General features: G+C 42.2%; 2 protein-coding genes across 5 annotated transcripts in view; one reads left to right on the top strand and one right to left on the bottom strand.

Annotated features, from left to right (window-relative positions):
* LOC133441962 (rho GTPase-activating protein 42) overlaps window positions 1–6,425 on the top strand; it is a 103,552-nt gene extending 97,127 nt beyond the window's left edge. For 2 of the 4 annotated variants that reach the window (XM_061719795.1, XM_061719793.1), the window contains 6 exons: window positions 551–701; window positions 911–1,309; window positions 2,915–3,071; window positions 3,975–4,037; window positions 4,134–4,213; window positions 5,008–6,425. In XM_061719795.1, coding sequence (XP_061575779.1) covers window positions 551–701; window positions 911–1,309; window positions 2,915–3,071; window positions 3,975–4,037; window positions 4,134–4,213; window positions 5,008–5,096 — 939 coding nt within the window. In that variant the 3' untranslated portion in view covers window positions 5,097–6,425. Of the gene's footprint in view, window positions 1–550; window positions 704–900; window positions 1,310–2,914; window positions 3,072–3,974; window positions 4,038–4,133; window positions 4,214–5,007 lie in introns of all 4 variants that reach the window. The other 2 variants (XM_061719794.1, XM_061719792.1) reach the window with 1 other exon arrangement.
* Window positions 6,426–7,425: 1,000 nt separating this feature from the next.
* Window positions 7,426–18,939, bottom strand: pgr (progesterone receptor). Its single transcript, XM_061719787.1, has 8 exons — window positions 18,023–18,939; window positions 16,764–16,873; window positions 14,874–14,990; window positions 14,252–14,557; window positions 13,101–13,245; window positions 12,861–12,991; window positions 7,736–7,893; window positions 7,426–7,644 (listed from the first exon to the last, which is right to left on the bottom strand). Exons 1-8 carry the CDS (start codon window positions 18,937–18,939, stop codon window positions 7,489–7,491), a joined length of 2,040 nt encoding a protein of 679 aa, XP_061575771.1. The 3' UTR covers window positions 7,426–7,488.
* Window positions 18,940–19,802: the final 863 nt, after the last annotated feature.

Genomic DNA, 19,802 nt, shown 5'->3' with positions numbered 1-19,802 from the left:
AAAAAAACATAATTAATGTTAATTTTTTCAATTAAAGGTTTGTAACGAATAACTTTACTCTTTTGCTGCTAGTACGTACGGGCCGGGGGGCCCGGCTGGTCTTAGACACAAGTGGGGGGGGCTCCAAGGAAAAAACGTTGGGAACCACTGCTTTATGCAATAGCTTGGGAACAGGGGCGAGAAAATAAAAAACTAAATCTAAGTTTGACAGGGAGAAACTTCCGGCTCGATCGTATTCAATGGAGAGTAGCTGTCTGTCTCAAACAGTTGGGATCTCTTCTCTAGCAAAACAGGAAGCCGTTTCTAAAGCGCTGTTTCCATGGGGAGGATGCTGAACATCCCATTCCTCTTGATGGCTTTATTACACCTGCACGGCTGCTGTTGAAGCTATTTCTTCCATAAAGTCTGAAAAAACGGTGTCACCTTGAGATTATTATTACTTTCATTCACTGTCATATTTCTAATTAACTGCACAAACACGGTGGGAATTCCGACCTGAATTCCACGCGGCGTGTCGAGCAGCTGTGTTGAGTCTCCCTGGCCCCTACAGATCTTCCACCAGCCTCCGGACCCCAACGTGCCGCTGCCGCAGCCGCAGAGCCGGCCCGGCTCCCGCAGGAGCAGAGCCATCTGCCTGTCCAAAGGACCCCGGAAACCCCGTAGCCTTTACACCCCGACTCTGTGCCTGGCAGATGCAGAAAGTGAGTACCAAATGCATTACTGCTTAATTACTGCCACGGGTCATCGCACACGGCAGTCTGCCAAAAAACCTGTGGACGCGACTCGTCTATTGAAGAGTCATTCGTCATGAAAGCTTTTATAGCTTCAAAAGTAGCAGCTCATTAATTATTTACTAATGAAGCAGGTTTTAATGAGGGCTCTGCGTGCCTCCCCCCTGGTCCCTGCATAGGCGACACCTTCAGCAGCAGCCCCAGCAGCACCCCCATGGGCAGCATGGAGTCCTTGTCGTCCCACTCCTCGGAGCAGAACTCCTCCTCCAAAGCGGCTCCGTCCGGGCAGGTGGGGGCGAACCAGGGCCGGTCTCTCACCGACCTCCGCCGGACGCCGTCGCAGCACTCCAACGGCCCCAGGAGCGCGGCGTGCGTCAGCAGCCCTGACTCCAGCTCCAGGGAGGACGCGGGGCGGACGGACGGGGAGTCGGAGGACGCGCTCAGCCTGTCCTCGCTCAGCTCCACGCCCAGGATGTCTCCCGCGCCCAAAAAGGCCCCCCACTGCTACGCCGACCTCAGGCCGGCGCTGATGCAGCGCTCCACCTCGCCCTCAGCGAGGTCGCTGCAGGCATCTGACGGTGGGACCATTGGCTTTGTCTCCTTCTGCTGTAATCACGTGTACAGAAGTGTCGTAGTGTGAACCTTACTGTTGTTGAGATGAAATCTTCTAACCTGACGGCCCCCAGTTGGCACAAACACAGTCTGCACAGTAGAAAAATATCGTTTTCACATCTCTTTTTTACGGAAGAGTATTAGGGCCAGGCAGGAGAAAAATATTTTAGAGGAGGAAGATTTTTTTTTTTCATTATGTACTTCGAGAAAAAGGTCAAAATGTTGAGAAAAAGGTTGAAATGTCGAGATTAATGTTGAAGTACAATTTCGAGAAAAAAGTCAAAATGTTGAGAAAAAAGTCACAATTTCTTGAATTATACATATGCAGTTGCATAACTTCAGATATGTACCCTTAACGTTACACTCCAAGGATGTAAGTTAGTTAGTTACGGCTGCTTCTGCAGAGCTGTCATTCGCTCCCCTAACTGGATTTGATGGGCCAGAGGAGACATTTTGACTTTATTCACGAAATTATATTTTATCATTAATCTCGACATTTCAACCTTTTTCTCAACATTTTGACCTTTTTCTCGAAGTACATAATGAAAAAAAAAAATCTTCCTCTTCTAAAATATTTTTCTCCTGCCTGGCCCTAATACTCTTCCGTAAAAAAGAGATGTGAAAACGACTTTTCTCTCGAAATTATATTTCAACATTAATCTCGACATTCCGACTTTTTTCTCGAAATTGTATTTCAACATTAAAGGAGCCGTCTGTAAGAAATGTCCAAAACTGGTACTGCAGTCACTTTCCAAATATTGTTGAGCGGCGTGTACCCTCCCCCTCCTCCCCCCGGCCAGAGGTTGCCAGGTAGGCTGCAGAATGCAGCAGGAACGTAAGCTGCCATGGCTGTGATAATTAGAGCCGAGCTGGCAACCCGGATGCCGAAACAATACTGACTTGGTGATTGGGAGATAGGTGGAGGGTGGAGCTTCAGAAACAATACTGACTTGGTGATTGGGAGATAGGTGGAGGGTGGAGCTTCAGAAACAATACTGACTTGGTGATTGGGAGATAGGTGGAGGGTGGAGCTTCAGAAACAATACTGACTTGGTGATTGGGAGATAGGTGGAGGGTGGAGCTTCAGAAACAATACTGACTTGGTGATTGGGAGATAGGTGGAGGGTGGAGCTTCAGAAACAATACTGACTTGGTGATTGGGAGATAGGTGGAGGGTGGAACTTCAGGCCAAAACAAAAAATGACAACATAAACATCAGTTGAGGGCTGCAACTCCTCTTTTTAAACTGGAATATCCTGGCTTGAGTTCTGTTGTCAGTGACATAAGTATTTGAAATGAACATGATTTTTAAATGTCTGTTGACATATCGGGGTCATTTTATGATTTGTTTTATTATTGCTCTTACATACAGCTCCTTTAATCTCAACATTTCGACTTTTTTCTCGAAGTGCATAATAAAAGAAAAATCTTCCCCTCTCAAATATTTTTTCTCCTGCATGGCCCTAATAATCTTCTGTACTTTTTGGTGCCTGCTGCTTCAGTATCAGACTTTGGCTTCTTTGTGTCATCTACGAGGAGACAAAAGTTGTTATGTTTATGTCGCCCCCAAGGCCACAGGAGCTGCTCCGGATCCGCCCAGAGTTTGTCAACACGGGAGTCCAAAGAGAGTGTCAAGTCTGCTGCGAACCCAGACCTCCCGCCGAAGCAGGTGGTCCGCCGCAGGACGGACACCTCCGTCAGCAACGGCTACCAGAGGCCCGGCTCAGTGTAATGACTCACATTTAAAACGCAGCCAGTCAAGATATCCAATCTGGTTTCATTCCTTCAATCTTATCTTCGGGGACATTGTATTCATTGCTTTATCGCTTTATTATGAACCTGAGCGCGTACAGTAAATGATTAGCCAACTGCAAAACATAAATAAAGTGAAATGGTGGGCCGTTCTTTGAATCTATTCAGCATATTGTTGACCTCATCGTTTTACACAGCACGATAAAATAGCAGCATTTCTTTCTGTCTTTCCTTCCTCCCTTTCTCTGCCTCTCTCCTCCCTCGCTCTATTTATGAGCACTGAGAGGTTTCTAAAATCAGATGAGTATGTGTTTGGAGATTTATGTCTTCGCTGCGCTGGTGGGAGAGCTGGCTTTAATTACGCTCTGCCGGCTCCGGGGTTGATGTGACCCAGCGAGCAGCCTGCGCTCGTTCCCTCGGGGACAAATTGATTGTTTTAGCTGTCATGTCTGAGGAGCCAGTCACTCAGTCCCTGGAGATGTTCCCCCGTATAACAACCGGCCCCCGTCGCCCCCGGGCTCGGTGGTGCCCTCGACTCCGAGGCCGTTGTACTCAAGAGTCAAGTTGTCACCGCGTTATATAATTTAACTGTGTTGCAGCAGCATCTGCCTGCAGGAAGGAAGACTCCCCTTATTTTGTCGTCATGCCTTTTACTTCACTCCAAACAATGAGTAACACTCAGCGAGGCTAAGTGGGCAAACCTGTTGGTCAGAAAAGGTCAGACAGGATTAACTTCCTCATTGAGGAAAGGCTGCTGAATTTATGAACTTGGAATGAAACTGTAGGTGACATAACCTTAGAGTTAGAGTCAGATTACATGTTATAAGTGGCTCTCAGCCACTACGCAGTGAACTTTATCGTTTTTTCTTATTGTTTTAGGGTTGCTGCCAGAGCAATGCTTTTTGAAAATGCTTCATCCTCGCAGTCTGCATCAGTCGCAAGGTGACGTGAACACAGCACCATCAACACTTAATACTAGCATTCTCCTTCCTATGTGCCCTGACTCTGCTTCCTTTGTTGATTTTTTGTCATTTATAGAGATGCCAAGGCTATGTATTCCTGCGAGGCGGAACACAGCAACGAGCTGAGCTTCCCCCAGGGGGCGCAATTCTCAAACGGTGAGTAAAGAGATGTCAAAGACTACTTTATTGCTTGGATGAGTTTTTCATTTTTTTTTTTTGCAGAAGTGTTCACATCAGCACACTTGCCTCCTAGCCCGGGCCGACTGGACATTTGACAGAGTACACAGAGGGGGCGATGCGTCTGTATTATATTGACAGCTCATTGCAAAGGACCTGGCAAATTCCTGGTGTTAGGTCGAGGAAGGAAATTATTTTCCTTCAAGCGTGACACCCCCTAAATGTAGCTAAAATCCAGAGAGTCTGAGGATTTTCTTTTCTTTTTTTTTTTTGCTTCTTGCTTTTTTCCAAGAAGAGATGGCTTGGCCCATAACCGGTGCAGTCAGGTCACGGTAACCTAGTGATGGAAGGGACTGGTGCCTGTTCCCTGTTAACACAGCCGGCAGCCAAATGCAAAAAACGTCAACAAATGCTTCCCACCATTTACAAGCAGGCGGGCCACTTTTATTCCTCTGCAAATTAACGGGGCATTTTCTCTCCACATCCTTATTCAGCATATCTGAGGAAGCTTGCTTTGTACTGTATGTTGTCCTGTTTTACACGCATATACATGTACTGTATACGGTCTTTGTGTTGCTTTTAAGCTTGATACAAAATTTGCCAAAAGTGGGAAGAAAAAAAAAAGACTTGAAGGAGTCAGTGTGACTTCGAAATTGCCAATAAGCTTTTGGAAATAATGCAATAGAACACAAGCTTGATGATTTTAATCATCCAGGAGTCTGACTCTCGTTGCTGTTAGACTTAAACATGTTTTTCTCTGCTTTGCCCTTCAGTCTACCCATCTGTTGAACCAGGCTGGCTCCAAGCAACATACGAGGGGAGAACAGGCTTAATCCCAGAGAATTACGTCGTTTTCCTGTAACAGGTCATAAACTTGCCGTCTCCTTCATGGTATCCATGGAAGAAAAGAAAAGAAAAAACAAAACAAAAAAAAAACCCAAAACCTTATTGTTTATTGTTGTTATGTTCTTATTGTGTTATAAACTGCCATTTCTGCATTTTTATGCATTTTTTTATACTTCTTTTTTTTTTAGCAATAGAAAAGTATACCTCCGTTTCTGAAATTAAGATGTGGTTCGGAGGATCTGTAGAGATTCAGAAAAGGCAATTGTGGCATTGCTGTTCAACATAAATGTGTAACCCATCGACTGCACTGGAATCATAAAAACGATCTCCTCTTTCTTTTCAGACAGTTTATTCTCACAAATATATCACCTCTTCAATGTCAACATAAAATATTCATCAAATTAATGGACAGCTGTTGCTTCGTCGCCACTTTGTTTTTAACTGTCAAAAACAAGCTGTGATTTCAAAGAGAAACATCTAATCTATATATGAATATAAGAGAAAGCAAAATAGATTTGCACCTTTGCAATTTTGTTTATGCACTCTGATCGTCGCTGGTCCTGAACCTGCTCACTGTCGCAGCTACACGGTACTGTACTGTACATTACTGCTACTAGGTTTTACTTGCATTAAAAGATATTCACTTCTCATAACTGTAATTACAATGCCTTGTCACATTAAGTATGCGCTTCATGTAAAATATGTTTTTCTATTATAATGTATGAGATGTTGGAAGATGAAGCCTCTGCCTGGAGTGTCTGCGGTGTTTGGCCGTCGCCAGGACGCTGGAGTTCTCGGAATGACAAGCAGACAATTATCAGATTATACTGTCTTTGAACATGAGATTTAATAATTAATTTACTCTTTTTTGTCACAATATTTTTATACAGCAGAGTCAGAACTTAGCTCAAACAGTTAACTTAATCATTCTGTTTCAGGAAAACTAAAATTAAATTAAAGTCAGAAGTGTCAATGACAGTTTGGCTTTTTTTCACTTATTACAAGCTGAGAGGAAACTCCAAAGTTAAACTTTCTCTTGTTGACTGAATGGCGTTTGGGAGTATACGTATTTGACATTGCGCTGCTGCCAAGATCAGGGTGTTCTTTTCCATTTATGTTTCTGAGAACGCAAGGCGGCCTTGACCGGGGATGCTGGACTAGCACTCCCTTACTGTCGGAATCTGCAGGGGCATGTCACGGAAATTATATCCATATCCTGAACATGTAAAACTTTTTTTTTCCATATATATATATATAATGACAGTTTGATCCCTCGCAATCATCTACTGTATCTGTACATAAACAGGTTGGTAAATAAACAGAGTGATTCATTAAACCTGTTGTCCAAATCCCTTTATGTTTGCTGAGTGATTATACAGCTACTGATAGTTAAATGTGGTATGGCGTACGTGGTTTTCCTAGTTATTTAATGAAATGGTCTATTCGGAAAATGAGTTCTTATTTACTTTTTGAGGCATGTTTTATTACTCCCATCTGCTCCACCTGTTAGCTGTTAGCTGTTAGACGGTCAGGTCCGACCGTCTCTAAAGACAGTCGGGTGAAAAGCTGGGAGTGTCATGTGATTCTTAATGTAAATGCGTCTTTATGTGAACAGATTTATATAAATGCAACGTTTTGGACTTTTTCTATATAAAACGAGTGACTTAGATAAAATGTGTGACACGCATCCCATTAACGTCAGTCATTATTTATTTCTGTCTAGATCTGGACGCAGATGAAACTTATGAAATAGTTTCCGTTTTTTGGAAATAAACCACTGAAGGCAGTTCACAGACAGGGTTCAGATTTGTGTTCAGTCGTTTTTCTTTAACTTAGGATCACAGTCAACTTCTTTTTTTTTTTTCTTCCTCTCTCTCAAATATTTTAGTAGATAAATATCTTGCCAGCTTCTCCTCCCGGGAGGAACTGAGTCATTCTGCTGATATGCTAAATGAATTCCATGAATAGCAGTAGTTTTCAATATATTTTTCACATCTCTTTCACTAGGAATATTAGGTTAATTAGACCTTTTATACATTTCACTTTTTATCAGATGCAATACAAAAATAATAGTCTTTCTGTTTGGTTTTCAAAAACCACCATGTATCTGGTAGTAATGAACATGTACACACATGTTGTAGGATCTGAAATGTTTGATAAACAAGAATAAAACAGGGGAACTTTATTAGTTGATGCTTCTTAATTTGTAATATTCACGATATGGCTCTGGTAATTTTTTTTTTTGAAAGAAACCTGTTCATTCTGTTTCACCTCAAGGGAACCAAAGGCATGTAACAAAGTGCAAACTCCTGATTACGTTACAAAGGCTTAAAGAATCCAGTATTCTGCAGTAAAACGATCCAGTCACAAGCTGCCTCCGTGGATTTGCAGTGTCTGTGCCGATGTCATCACTTGGTGTGGAATAACAAGGGTCTCACCATGCCCGCCAGAACCTTGGGAAGTTGGGAGGCAATGACCTCGGACATCATCTCAGGAAACTCCACTTTCATGGCGTCAGCTTGGATGAAGGTACTCAGACAGTACAGGTTGATCTTCTTCACTATCTGTAAGGAAAAAGGCATTTATGTTTGTTTTGGTTCTCATTAAGGAAGCTCAAGTTGATAGTGCTGTACTCAGATCTTTGAAGGAGCCTACATCGTGCATGGCGTCCATCAGTTTGGTGAGATGGTAGAAGCGCTGGGAGCAGGCCACCACGCCCTTCTCCTTCATGTGGATGGCCTTGGTAAGCTCTCGGATGTAGCTTTGTCTCATTTCCTCAAACGCCGCCTGACTTTTGAGTCCCTCAAGAGGCACTAAGAGCAAACAAAACCCTTGCTTTAAATTCCTGAAAACATTTACAAACATAATGCATGCAAAAATACAACTCCACTTTAAAGGACATGGGGGACGTTCCAGAAGTGCCATTCAATCCCAACTTTTTTAGAGGAAATATTCTCCTGTTTGAAAAATGTATATATTTGTCAGTCAGTGACTGCATTTACATGCAGTCAATAACCCTTTTAAAACCGGTATATTAGCAATAACCCGGTTTTGCACGACCATGTAAACACCAATAACTCCTTTGAATAACCGGAATGTGCTCATATTCCGGTTTTTAAAAACCTGAATATGACCCCTGGGTTACTCCATCCTTTTCAAACTCGAATATTGGGTCATGTAAACGCCAAACGGAATATCCCCATCAAACGGAACATTAATTTGTTTTCTGCGCATGTTCTTATCGCAAGGAATCTTGGTCTTTTGAGTCCAGGAAGTTCTTATAAACATGGAGAAATGCAAGACCAGGAGTAGACTAATCACTTCATAAATGTAATGAAAGATATGAACATTTTGTCATTTGTTGCGGGAAGCAGGATTTGTACGAATGCCAAACCAGATCAAGCACCACTGGAATACGCTGAAAAAGGCGAACTACAGGGTCGAGAAACAAAACGACTTCTACTGGGCTGTTCATTATCCACCGTGCTGCTGTTATTAGGGCCCGAGCCCTGACATTGCGAAGGCCCTATTGTATCTGTAGGATGTTTTTTTTTCCTTTTTTTCCTTTTCCTTATTTTTCCGACGAAAGGAGGGCCTTTTTGCCCCCCTAAACGTGCCCCAAAAGTCACCAAATTTTGCACCAAGAACCAAAAAATGTGATATTTAATGGTTTGCATTAATGGGTGTGGCAAAATGGCTCAACAGCGCCCCCTAGAAAACTTTGTGCCTCAAGCCCCACAATACGGTTTGATGTACATGCACGTAAATCGGTACACATCTGTATCATGTCACAACTTAAAGAAAAGTCTCTTGGCGCCATGGCCGAAACTGAACAGGAAGTCGGCCATTTTGAATTAATCGTGTCATTTTGGCAAAATTTATGCCATTCCTTCGTCAGTTAATGCGACACTCTATAATGACCCTTCCCAATTAAAACAAAACTAACATCAACCATAGTAGCGGAGCAGATAAGTCACATAATCGTGCATTTGGTGATACAAGCATGAAAATTGGCATGAGCAGTCTCCATGGGTCACTTGACAAGAAAATTGGTCGGGCCACTTGAAATTTCAAGTTGGCGGCCATTTTTCAAGATGGCCGCCACCTTGGTCGATCAATTAAGTGATGTAATTGTTTGGTTGGTGATATAGACATGAAAATTGGCATGAGCAGTCTCCATGAGTCACTTGACAAGAAAATTGTCCGGGCCACTTGAAATTTCAAGTTGGCGGCCATTTTTCAAGATGGCCGCCACCTTGGTCGATCAATTAAGTGATGTAATTGTTTGGTTGGTGATATAGGCATGAAAATTGGCATGAGCAGTCTCCATGGGTCACTTGACAAGAAAATTGTCCGGGCCACTTGAAATTTCAAGTTGGCGGCCATTTTTCAAGATGGCCGCCACCTTGGTCGATCAATTAAGTGATGTAATTGTTTGGTTGGTGATATAGGCATGAAAATTGGCTTGAGCAGTCTCCATGAGTCACTTATCAAGAAAATGCTACGAGCCACTTGATGGCAGCCATTTTTCAAGATGGCCACCACCTTATTGGAGCAGTTAAGTGATGTAAAGTTGGTTATACAAGCATGAGAATTGGCATGAGCGGTCTCATTGTTCCCCTGACAAGAAACTGCTCACAGCCAATTGGGATTTCAAGATGGCGGACATTTTTTCAAGATGGCCACCACCTTATTGGAGCATTTAGGCAAATACAAGCATGGAAACTGCTGTGAGCCGCCACTGGATCCTCAAAATCAATTTTCCCATATACATTTTTTTTTTCAGTAAAGAGGACTTAGAGTCCACCCATCCATCCATCCATCCATTACCTATACCTGCTTTATCCCTTGCGGGGTCACGGGGGTCTGCTGGAGCCTATCCCAGCTCATTTCAGATGAGAGGCAGGGGTTACACCCTGGACAGGTCACCAGTCCATCACAGGGCCACATAAAAACACATAAACCATGCTCACAACCACACTCATGCTCACACCTACGGGCAATTTAGAATCACCAATTAACCTAATATGCATGTTTTTGGACTGTGGGAGGAAGCCGGAGTACCCGGAGAAAACCCACGCAAGCACGGGGAGAACATGCAAACTCCTTAGAGTTAGAGAGGACTTAGAGTCATTATTTTTTAAGTTTTGGATGATGCCAAAACAATTTTATGCCATGAAAAAACCTCTAACACTGAGGCATTAAAGTACATTTGTGTTGATTTGATGATTACGGGTAAATTAGTTAGTAAATTAGTTGTCGGCCCACCGATTCTGAGAAAGGGACTCTTCACCACATCTGCTATGGACAACATTGACCATAATCCCACAGCAACAACGGCCCATACATCCTTTCATGGTACAAGTATTTCCATGTTCCAACATCCAGGTCTTAACAATGAGGGTGAGATAAGGCCACCACTCCAACTTTCAGATGACAGACCAAGCAAAGTTTCTGAAATTCCTGAATCCTTCTCGAATATCCAACCAGTTTTCTTCAGAAAGAAAAACCCAGAGCCCCATCCTGTAGCCAACCTACCTTTACCAGACCTCACTGTATTCAACAGAAACTTGGCACCCGAGTTTGACTGGTTGGAGAAAGTTAGCCTAACCCAAGCAGTCGATGCTTCTGCCAATATAACATGGTCAGCCCACCATGCATCCCAACGGAGGAGACTGGATTTTAAAGTCAGCATTACATCACTGCTCCCCCTCCTCCGAGACCAAGCCCACTCTGTTGCAACAGTAAAGCATGTCATGGACAAAGTTAGTGATACAGCGGCATTCCTGAATCCAAGACAAACGCCTGTCATAACTGCTGACCAGCCACTCTATGCTCTTGCGAAACAGAACCCTCTGCAGTAGATGACAGCGACCTGCAAGTTTTGGAGAGATTTGTTGTGCTAATGTATGACAGATCCAGCGATGTCACAACTGTGAATGAGGCGAGGCTTGATCTCTTTGCGAGAAAGCAAAGACCATATGACCTGATCCCACCAACTCAAGCAGCACTCAAAGAGCATGCCAAACGTGCATCTTATGAGGCTGGATACGTGTGGGGACAGGCATTAAAGCCACAACCACAAATGCCAAGCCCATCTGACTGGGGATGGATAAAATAAGATGAGGAATGGAAAATCTTTTGGACTCCCTTTCCACCTATTGCAGAGAGTTGTTGGGAGTTGACCAAATGCGGGTGCACCAAGGCATGTACTGGAAGGTGTAAGTGCTTCAGATATGGACTCACTTGTACATGTCTGTTTAGTTGCCCCTGCTAGATCCTATCTGCATATTCTTTTTGCCAGGGTTACTCCCCCTTGGCACCTGTGTTTTCAGGTGTAGACCTATGGCTCGGCTCCCCATGGCCACATCAGTTTGTCTTCAGTTTTACCAGTTAATCGCATTTTTAGTTTAGTTCTTTAGTATTTTTTTCCACTGGCTAATTACCAGTGAGAGATATTTTTAGTTGAGGAGATACTTTGTAATGTCAGCACCTCTACCTTTTATTTGTGAGGGATATTTTCAGTTTATCATGGTTCCACGGCTATGTCAGTCAGAGCTGCTGTTGCCTCTAGATCTGCCCATATTGCCATTCAGTAAATAATTGTTCAATTATTTTTTGAGCGCTATCCATTCAGCGCCAAAGCTGGCCATTTTAATAATCTTCCTTTTTGTTTCTCCATTCCTTACTATTTATTTGACAACGTTACTGTCTGTTCATTTAGGTAAAAAAAATAAAAAATAAAAAAACAAAAAAAATAAAAACCTCCCTTGTGACTGTTACCTTGTTGTGGTAAGGGAGCTTGTGCACTTCACTGAACCCTGAGAGCTATGCCGTTAGGAGGGAACTCCTGGCAGGTTTTACCACATCGGACAGGTCAAGGGTGAGGAGTTAGACAAAATACAGTGGAGACTGCTCATGCCAATTTCCATGCCTATATCACCAACCAAACAATTACATCACTTAATTGATCGACCAAGGTGGCGGCCATCTTGAAAAATGGCCGCCAGCTTGAAATTTTCAAGTGGCCCGACCAATTTTCTGGTCAAGTGACCCATGGAGACTGCTCATGCCAATTTTCATGTCTATATCACCAACCAAACAATTACATCACTTAATTGATCGACCAAGGTGGCGGCCATCTTGAAAAATGGCCGCCAGCTTGAAATTTCAAGTGGCCCGACCAATTTTCTTGTCAAGTGACCCATGGAGACTGCTCATGCCAATTTTCATGCTTGTATCACCAAATGCACGATTCTGCCTAAAATCCACTCTTAGCCGCTCCACTATAGGGGTGGGTATTGCCAAGGACCTCACAATACGATACACATCGCGATACTTGAATCACTATACAATACGATATTGCGATATCCAAATGTTGGGATATATTGCAATGTCATACATAGTTAGCTGAAAACTGTAAAAGTCATGCATCTTAAAATCTGAGTTGCACGTACATCAGATTATAGTTATAATCCATGGAAAAAACTGAATCAAAACAATGTAATTCAAATAATACATGACGTTTTATTGTAACTACTAGCTAAAGTTACAACATATTTGCATGTTTTTCATATTATTTACATAATATGAAATTAACATTAACTATTTAAGCCCATGTATACAACAAAGTCATACTTGACAACTGGTCTGAAACATGATTTATTGTTTGAAAAAAAATCAATATTTTAAAATAATTTTGAATATCAAATCGGCTGGAAAAATATTGCGATATATTGCCATATTGATATTTTTGCCCACCCCTAATCAACAATCTTACCTGTGTTCAGTAATATTATGGCCTTCATGCAAAGGAATTCATCACGGGTCACTTGAAGATTTGAAAACTCCTGTGGGATAAACTGTATCGCCAGGCAGAGGTCATAAATTGGAGATCTTCTCATTTGTTCTCTGGTGAAGAGACACACGGGGAGAAAAAAAAACACGTTTAACTGCTTAATAATAAGTTATAACGCTTTAAAAGCCGGCTTAGATTGCCTATTTGAGTGCAGTTACTTACTGACTAAGAATCAGATCAGGTGCAAAGTATAAATATTCACTGGTGACATTCTGAAATGAGCGCCACCCAAGTGAGAACACCATCAGGTTCATCCACGAGTACTGGATTAGGGTCATCTGGTCATTTATGTGCAGATTACGAAACCCTTTGGGGGGGAAACAAAAGAATTTAGCAGCTTCTGTCTCCCTTTTGGTGATAACCTGTGTCATAACAGCACATTAATTACATTTCCAGTGATATTTTTATATTATATATTTATTTTTATATTATATTTAATATTATGAAGTATTTTAGTTCAAAAATGTTATATGGGTCAATGACGTGACGCCTATATTTTCTAAAAAACAGATTTTTTTTCAATTCAAAAAAGTTTTAAATGGATAAAAAAAAACATATATATGAACTACCTGTCCCACATATGGACTCACTTGAATTTTACTAAAAATACTAGTTATTTGGGATTTTGTTGATGTTTTAAGCGTCAAAATGTCATGTGATGCCACCATCCGACCATGAGTCTTGTTTTGAAAACTTTTTTTGAAATCACTCTAAATGTATCAATCTTCTGCCCTATCTGGCATGATTTCCGAAATGTCTTGTAGTGTGTAAGATTGTAACACATTTGTATTTATATTTCCATCATAATATACAAACAGAGTTTGACTGATGATGTCCATTTTATGAAATATCATGTGGCGCAACCATTAAAAAAACAACAATTTTTGTATAATACTGAAAACTTGTAAAAAAAAAAGATGTCAAGGTGTTAAGGAAATTAATTTATTTTAATATGAATCATGGTTGCACCACATGACTTTTTTTAAGGCTAGTGCCAATTCAGCTTGACAAAAAACTCTGAAATCACTTAATTTAAAATTTTTATATAAATGTATGTGTACACAACATTCTTAATGTTTGAACTACTGCAATAGATATTCTTTTTTTTATTATTTTAAAATTGACCTGTTGAAAATCCTTATTCGTCATTGACCCATATACCAATGGGGACCACTTCTCTTATATTAAATATATTTACAGCATGATCAAGGCTTATATGTCATCCTGTCTTTTAGGCTGAAACCTTCAGGAGGCCTGCCAGTGGATCTCCTTGGCAACCAATGTGTTGACCCTGAGATGCAGAGGGGTGTTACCTGGCAGGGCCTTGGACCACTTGACTATCCACAGCAGCTGTTTCTCACACAGCCTGTTGAGACTGTTCAGCAGAAGATGGGGAACTTCGGGCTGCTGGCTGTCGTATCCCGAGTACACGATCTCGGGCTCAATGTTTTCCAGGATGTTCATAATTTGTTGAGAGACCTGTATCTCGTGGATGCTCGGAATGCAAGACATGGGGGCCAAGGCCTGACTGTCATTGGACATGCTCAAGTGGGACTGGAACATGAGGGACGGGGCCAGACCCAAAGCTTTCAAGGCCCCGAAACGCTTCAGTTTCCTGCCTGGAACACAAATGCATGGAGTGATCCAGTTAGGGAAAGCTCTAGTCATCACTCTTTTTCTTTGATGCAGATTTAACTTGAACGTTGACATGGCTAAAACAGATTTGGAAGAGTTTAAAAACGTCTTCTTGAATAACGGTTCCTGCTTAATTTTAACTCAGTACTGTCTTTTTCATCCAGGTACCGGGAGTATTTCACTTGACTTTCAGACTGATTTAGTAGGGTTACTTATTACGACATAACAAATCAATGTATCGTCTGCCATGTGGATGCCTGGCCGTAGTTCTGTCCAAGTAGAAATCCAAGCAAATAGTACCTCCAAGCATCATTCCCGCTTGATAGCACTTTCGCAGACGACACGCGGGGCAATTTTTCCTCCGTATTTTGTCCACAATGCAGTCATTCCGTCCGGCGCAGAGATAGCTGTGATGGCCTGTTGAGCGAGTGGGTACAGACAATGCACACAATTTGAACAGTGCTTGATTTCCAAACGTATGACGAAGAGGGGGAGAAAAAATTGAGAAGGAGAGAGGGCTCTCGACTATTAGCGTGGCTACTCCACTCCACACCGAGGCAGCATTCTGAAAGATCCAAAGAGGCAAATTAGATAGAGGCAAGGCTGTGAGGACAGAGTGACACGGCCCTGGTGAGACATAGTGGCTCTCATATATCTCACATCACAAGATAACGAGAAGGAAAAAAAAAAGTCCAAGATGAAGAACATGTTGTACACTGGTCAATGTGATACTGTTACTAATAGCCCTTAACGACTACCAAAGAAGGTCAGGGAGAGTTGTGTGTGTGTGTGTGTTTGTGTCCGTGAGAGTGTGATTGCGACGTCACTCTACTTTGAAGTTATTTGTCGGATACAGTGGACACAGATTAACAAAAAGAAATCAGAAAAGAGATAAAAAAATATCATATTTTATGCAGATATGTGATGTAAAACACAGTTGTACAGTCAGTTATCAGCCTGGATGTCTGGAGGGGAGGGGCAGCAGGAGTGGATTGTTTTTTTTTGTTTGCAAGGATTTATACCTGAATTGAAGTTTTCTGTAATATACATATAAGAATCTGTACTTTCTTGGGACCTTTCACTCTCCACAAAATGTGATATCTGCTAATGACCCAAGTTACCAAAGGAAAATGCAGAAAGAAAGAACATTAGAAGAGGCATAGGTAAACTAATGCATTTAACAATAAAGGTGTTACACAAATAATTATTCATTAGAATAATGAGTAACTGACTTCATGACTGAAGACAGTCAAACAGAAGCAGTTTTGAGCTCAGCATCAGTGTTGTATGAAAAGCTAAATCACCTATTCTTCAACATTATTGAACCAAGCTGAACATAATAGATCACATGCCAGTTTTTGACGCAGCAGACCAGACCAGACCAGAGCCGCAGTAAAGTCAACCAGGTCATGTAAACTAGTGTGAAGTCAAGATTCGTCCCTCTAAGTGGATTCAGTTGCTAAACAACTTGAGCGTTGCTACAGCCTTCAATGAGGCAGCAATGTTGCCAAATAACCCACTATCATATTCAGGGAAAGTAGGTCAACTAAACAAAGAAGTGAGGAGGAGTATGACTTCAGATTCAACATCATGGCCATCAATGAGAGGGATCTAAAGTTTAGGAAGTTCAAACTACTTTTTTTTCTCATTTTATACGGTTATATTGTGTTAGATGGAGGCTGGTTGTGCAAGTAGGCTTCAGGTTTATCTATAGCTTACCCAAGTTCATAAAAAATATTATGTTTGACGGATGCATTCGCTTTGTATTTTGTTTAATTCATAAAAACAAAACTTTATCATCAAAATCACGAAGATAAGATGTCATAAGATAGAATTAACTTGACAGTTGAAGCAAATATTTTAAAATTTCTTTTTGCAAAATATCTTTCCTAAGAAAATAAAACACAAAAAGGTTGATCCATGACCAAGTCTTCCAAGTCTTATCATGCCAAAAGATTTATGAGTACAAATCATTTAAAAATGCAATGTATTCATTTAAAAAGTTAAAAGAAGTAATGAATCAAGATTCTTTCCTGAAGCAAAGAAATAAGTCTTAAAGCTAAACTGCTTGATTTTTTTTTTTAGCTATCCCATACAAACAGATGGCCCAGTCAGTATTTGACAAAAGGAAACTATAGGTCCACAGTTGCGTGAACACATATCTGGAAACTTGAAAGTTTATTTGCTCACCTTCAACTGCCCTTTTGAAAAAGACTTTACAGCTTCCGCAGGTTAAGACCCCATAGTGGCATCCAGATGCCTCATCCCCGCAGATCACGCACAGTCTTTGGGGTTGCATACTAGGGGGAGAAAAACAAACAGAATCACTCGAGGCTGAAGTCATCTGGGAAAGGGAAACTTGCAGGCTGATATTTTCTTTAATGTTTTTCTTTTCTTTTCAAAGCCAGACCCAAATGAAACAGCATTAATTAAGCAGAGGCGCCTCTTCAAGAAAATAAGAGTCACTTTCCTCAACTTGCCAGCATTGTAATTAGTTAATGAACACATATGTAGACTTATGACGTATGGCAAATTAAAATTGCGTGTAGCCAGGGGCGAAAATCCCGTTTCATAGTTGGGGGGGACAATAAACAGTAACATTTTAGAGAATAAATCCAGGGGGGGACAAGGAATAAAAGTTTTAGCCTTCCTTTAATACAGCATTTTGACATTCTCATCTCTATCTCACAAACAGGCAGAAGACCTTTCTTAGAGCAATACAAAACAATGGTATTAGGTGGAAGGTGGCAATAATACAGCACATCTGACATAATACACTGCAAAAACCCAAAATCTTAACAAGAATATTTGTCTTATTTCTAGTTAAAATGTCTCATTTTTAGTAAAAAAAATCTCATTACACTTAAAACAAGACTCATCACTGGAAAAAAACAACAATTTTCACCTGTTTCAAGTAGATTTTCACTTAAAATAAGTGTAAAAATCTGCCAGTGGAACAAGATTTTTTTGCTTGTAATGAGAAGATAAATCTTGTTCCACTGGCAGATGTTTCTACTTATTTCAAGTGAAAATTTACTTGAATGATGAGATTTTACTGTTTATTATTATTTTCGATTTCGGTTTCGGCCACAAATTTTCATTTTGGTGCATCACTACTAAATACTACTGCATTGTTCCAACATTATTAATTCTGTCTCAAATTATTCTAGGGGGGGACAGCTTTACTAATGGGGGGGACTTGTCCCCCCTCTGTCCCCCCCGGGATTTTCGCCCCTGCGTGTAGCGTATTGTCCCTATTATAAAACGTTCTAGTGCAGTAATCAGCGATGGAGTTGTGCGTAAAAGCTTGTTCATGGTTCCGCGTTAAATCGACGGCGTAGCCTACGGCGTACGGCCGCGTACCTTACGCCGTAGGCTCTGCGTCGGTGTAACGCGGAACCATAAACCAGCCTTAATTAGTGATTGAGTTGTGCGTAATTCCTACTTACCCTGGAAACGTGGGGAAAGGTGAGGGGTTCCTCTGCAGGCTCTGGGTCTGGATGCCATCGTAGCTGCCGGATGTGAAGGGGTCCTCGCTCCCCCCGGCTGGCTGGCACCAGAACTGGGGTTCGGCCGGAGAAATCTGCCAACGAGACGCTTCAGTCTTGTACATCGCCTGCTGTTGCGCTCCCGGCTGCGCGTTATTGGCATCGAAGCTGAGCAGGGCTTTCCCGGGAATGGTGCACCTGGAGTCCGCCCGGGTCGCGTTCACCAGCGGCGGCTCCGGCTGGTTCAGGTCGATGAGAAAGTTTGGAGAGCCCTCCATCCCAGCAGCAGGTCGAGGAGGAACAGCCGAGGCCGGAGGGAAACTCGCCGCTTCGCTTTCGCCAAGCCCCTGATGCAGCTTCCTGTCAGCGTCGCAGCAGATTTCGAGACTAGATATCTCAGAGGATGGATCGAAACTGGAACCGGGGTTGTCCATGATCATAGAGGACTCCTTCTCATCCTTGATCAACTTGCAGGGCGCGGGCGTGGAGCGCAGGCTCAGACTGGCGCAGCCTGGGGAACTTTCGGACGTGGTGGCACTGGCAGCAACAGTCCGCTGAACTTTAACAAAATCGTCCCACTGGACGTTTTCACTCTTCAAATATTCGCTATTGCGGTCGTAAAACGGCTTCCCGGCCAGTGGGGCATCGACAACGTTACAGTCTTTGAAAACTGCGCAGTCTCCGCCGCCCGGGTTCAGAGCGCGGATCTGCGCGCCAGCGGTGCCAAAGTTACGCGCGGACGACATGCAGCTCACGGATAACTTAGAGGTGGACCTGCCGTAGCCTGCTTCACTCAAGTCGCCTACTCTTGAATCAACTGCTTCGGAAATCAAAGTGGCACCCATGGCGCTCACCTTACCGTTTATTTTATTTTCCATCTTTTTTTTTTTAAAGCCTGAGGCGCACAGCGGGGACTGGAGGAGGCTGGAGATGTTTGATAAGTTTCAGCTGAGAGACCTTCCTGCAATCCTCCCCTTTCTCGAGATGCTCTGTGACTCTCTTGTCTGTCACATGGACCAAGGCTTTTAGAAAATAAAATCTTCCCCTATTAATAAATAAAAAAAAACCGAGAAAACAAGCTTTTAGGAAGGACTGTATACTAGTTGGAGCGCATTTATGATCTATTTCCAAAGTGAAACCAGCAACATTTACAGAACCGATATGTCCTTATGTTGGTCAATGTCATTTTTAAAAGTTTGATGAAGCTTCTTGTCCCTTCAGATATTCCAATGCAACAATCCTCATTCTTATCAAACATCCAGAGAAGTTAAGGAGAGTGTGAGCCCAGTCCGGTGATAAGTTTGGAGCAGTCTGACACTGTCCTCCCTGCAGCCCTGCAGAGTAGCTTTTTAGTGAGGAGAATTTCAATGTCAAAGACTGTAAGTCTCCGCCCTACAGTCCACCAATAAGAAAACAAAAACCAGAAACCATGCTAATCTTAGTGTAGTTAAAGTGTTGTAAATACGGTGCCAATGCAATGGATGGAGAGCACACGGCGTCCAACTGACTAACTGATGCTAAATGACATCCTACAAAACTTCCCTCTATAAAAATGGATTCTAATTTTGTACAGCCATGTGAATTAATGCAGAAAAGTAGGGATAGAAATCAGTTCTAATCATGTGCTTTGAAGCTGTGATCATTTGGGACCTCATCTATTCTGGATGATCAGTGAGCTCTTCAGGTGAACTCAGGAGGTGTTATGTAAGATGTTAAACGGAGAAAAAAAAAGTTACTGGTT

This window comes from Cololabis saira, chromosome 4, assembly GCF_033807715.1.
Source record: "Cololabis saira isolate AMF1-May2022 chromosome 4, fColSai1.1, whole genome shotgun sequence".
Taxonomy (NCBI): domain Eukaryota; kingdom Metazoa; phylum Chordata; class Actinopteri; order Beloniformes; family Belonidae; genus Cololabis; species Cololabis saira.
The sequence above is the reverse complement of the archived record's forward strand: the minus strand, read 5'-3'. Positions and strand labels throughout refer to the sequence as shown.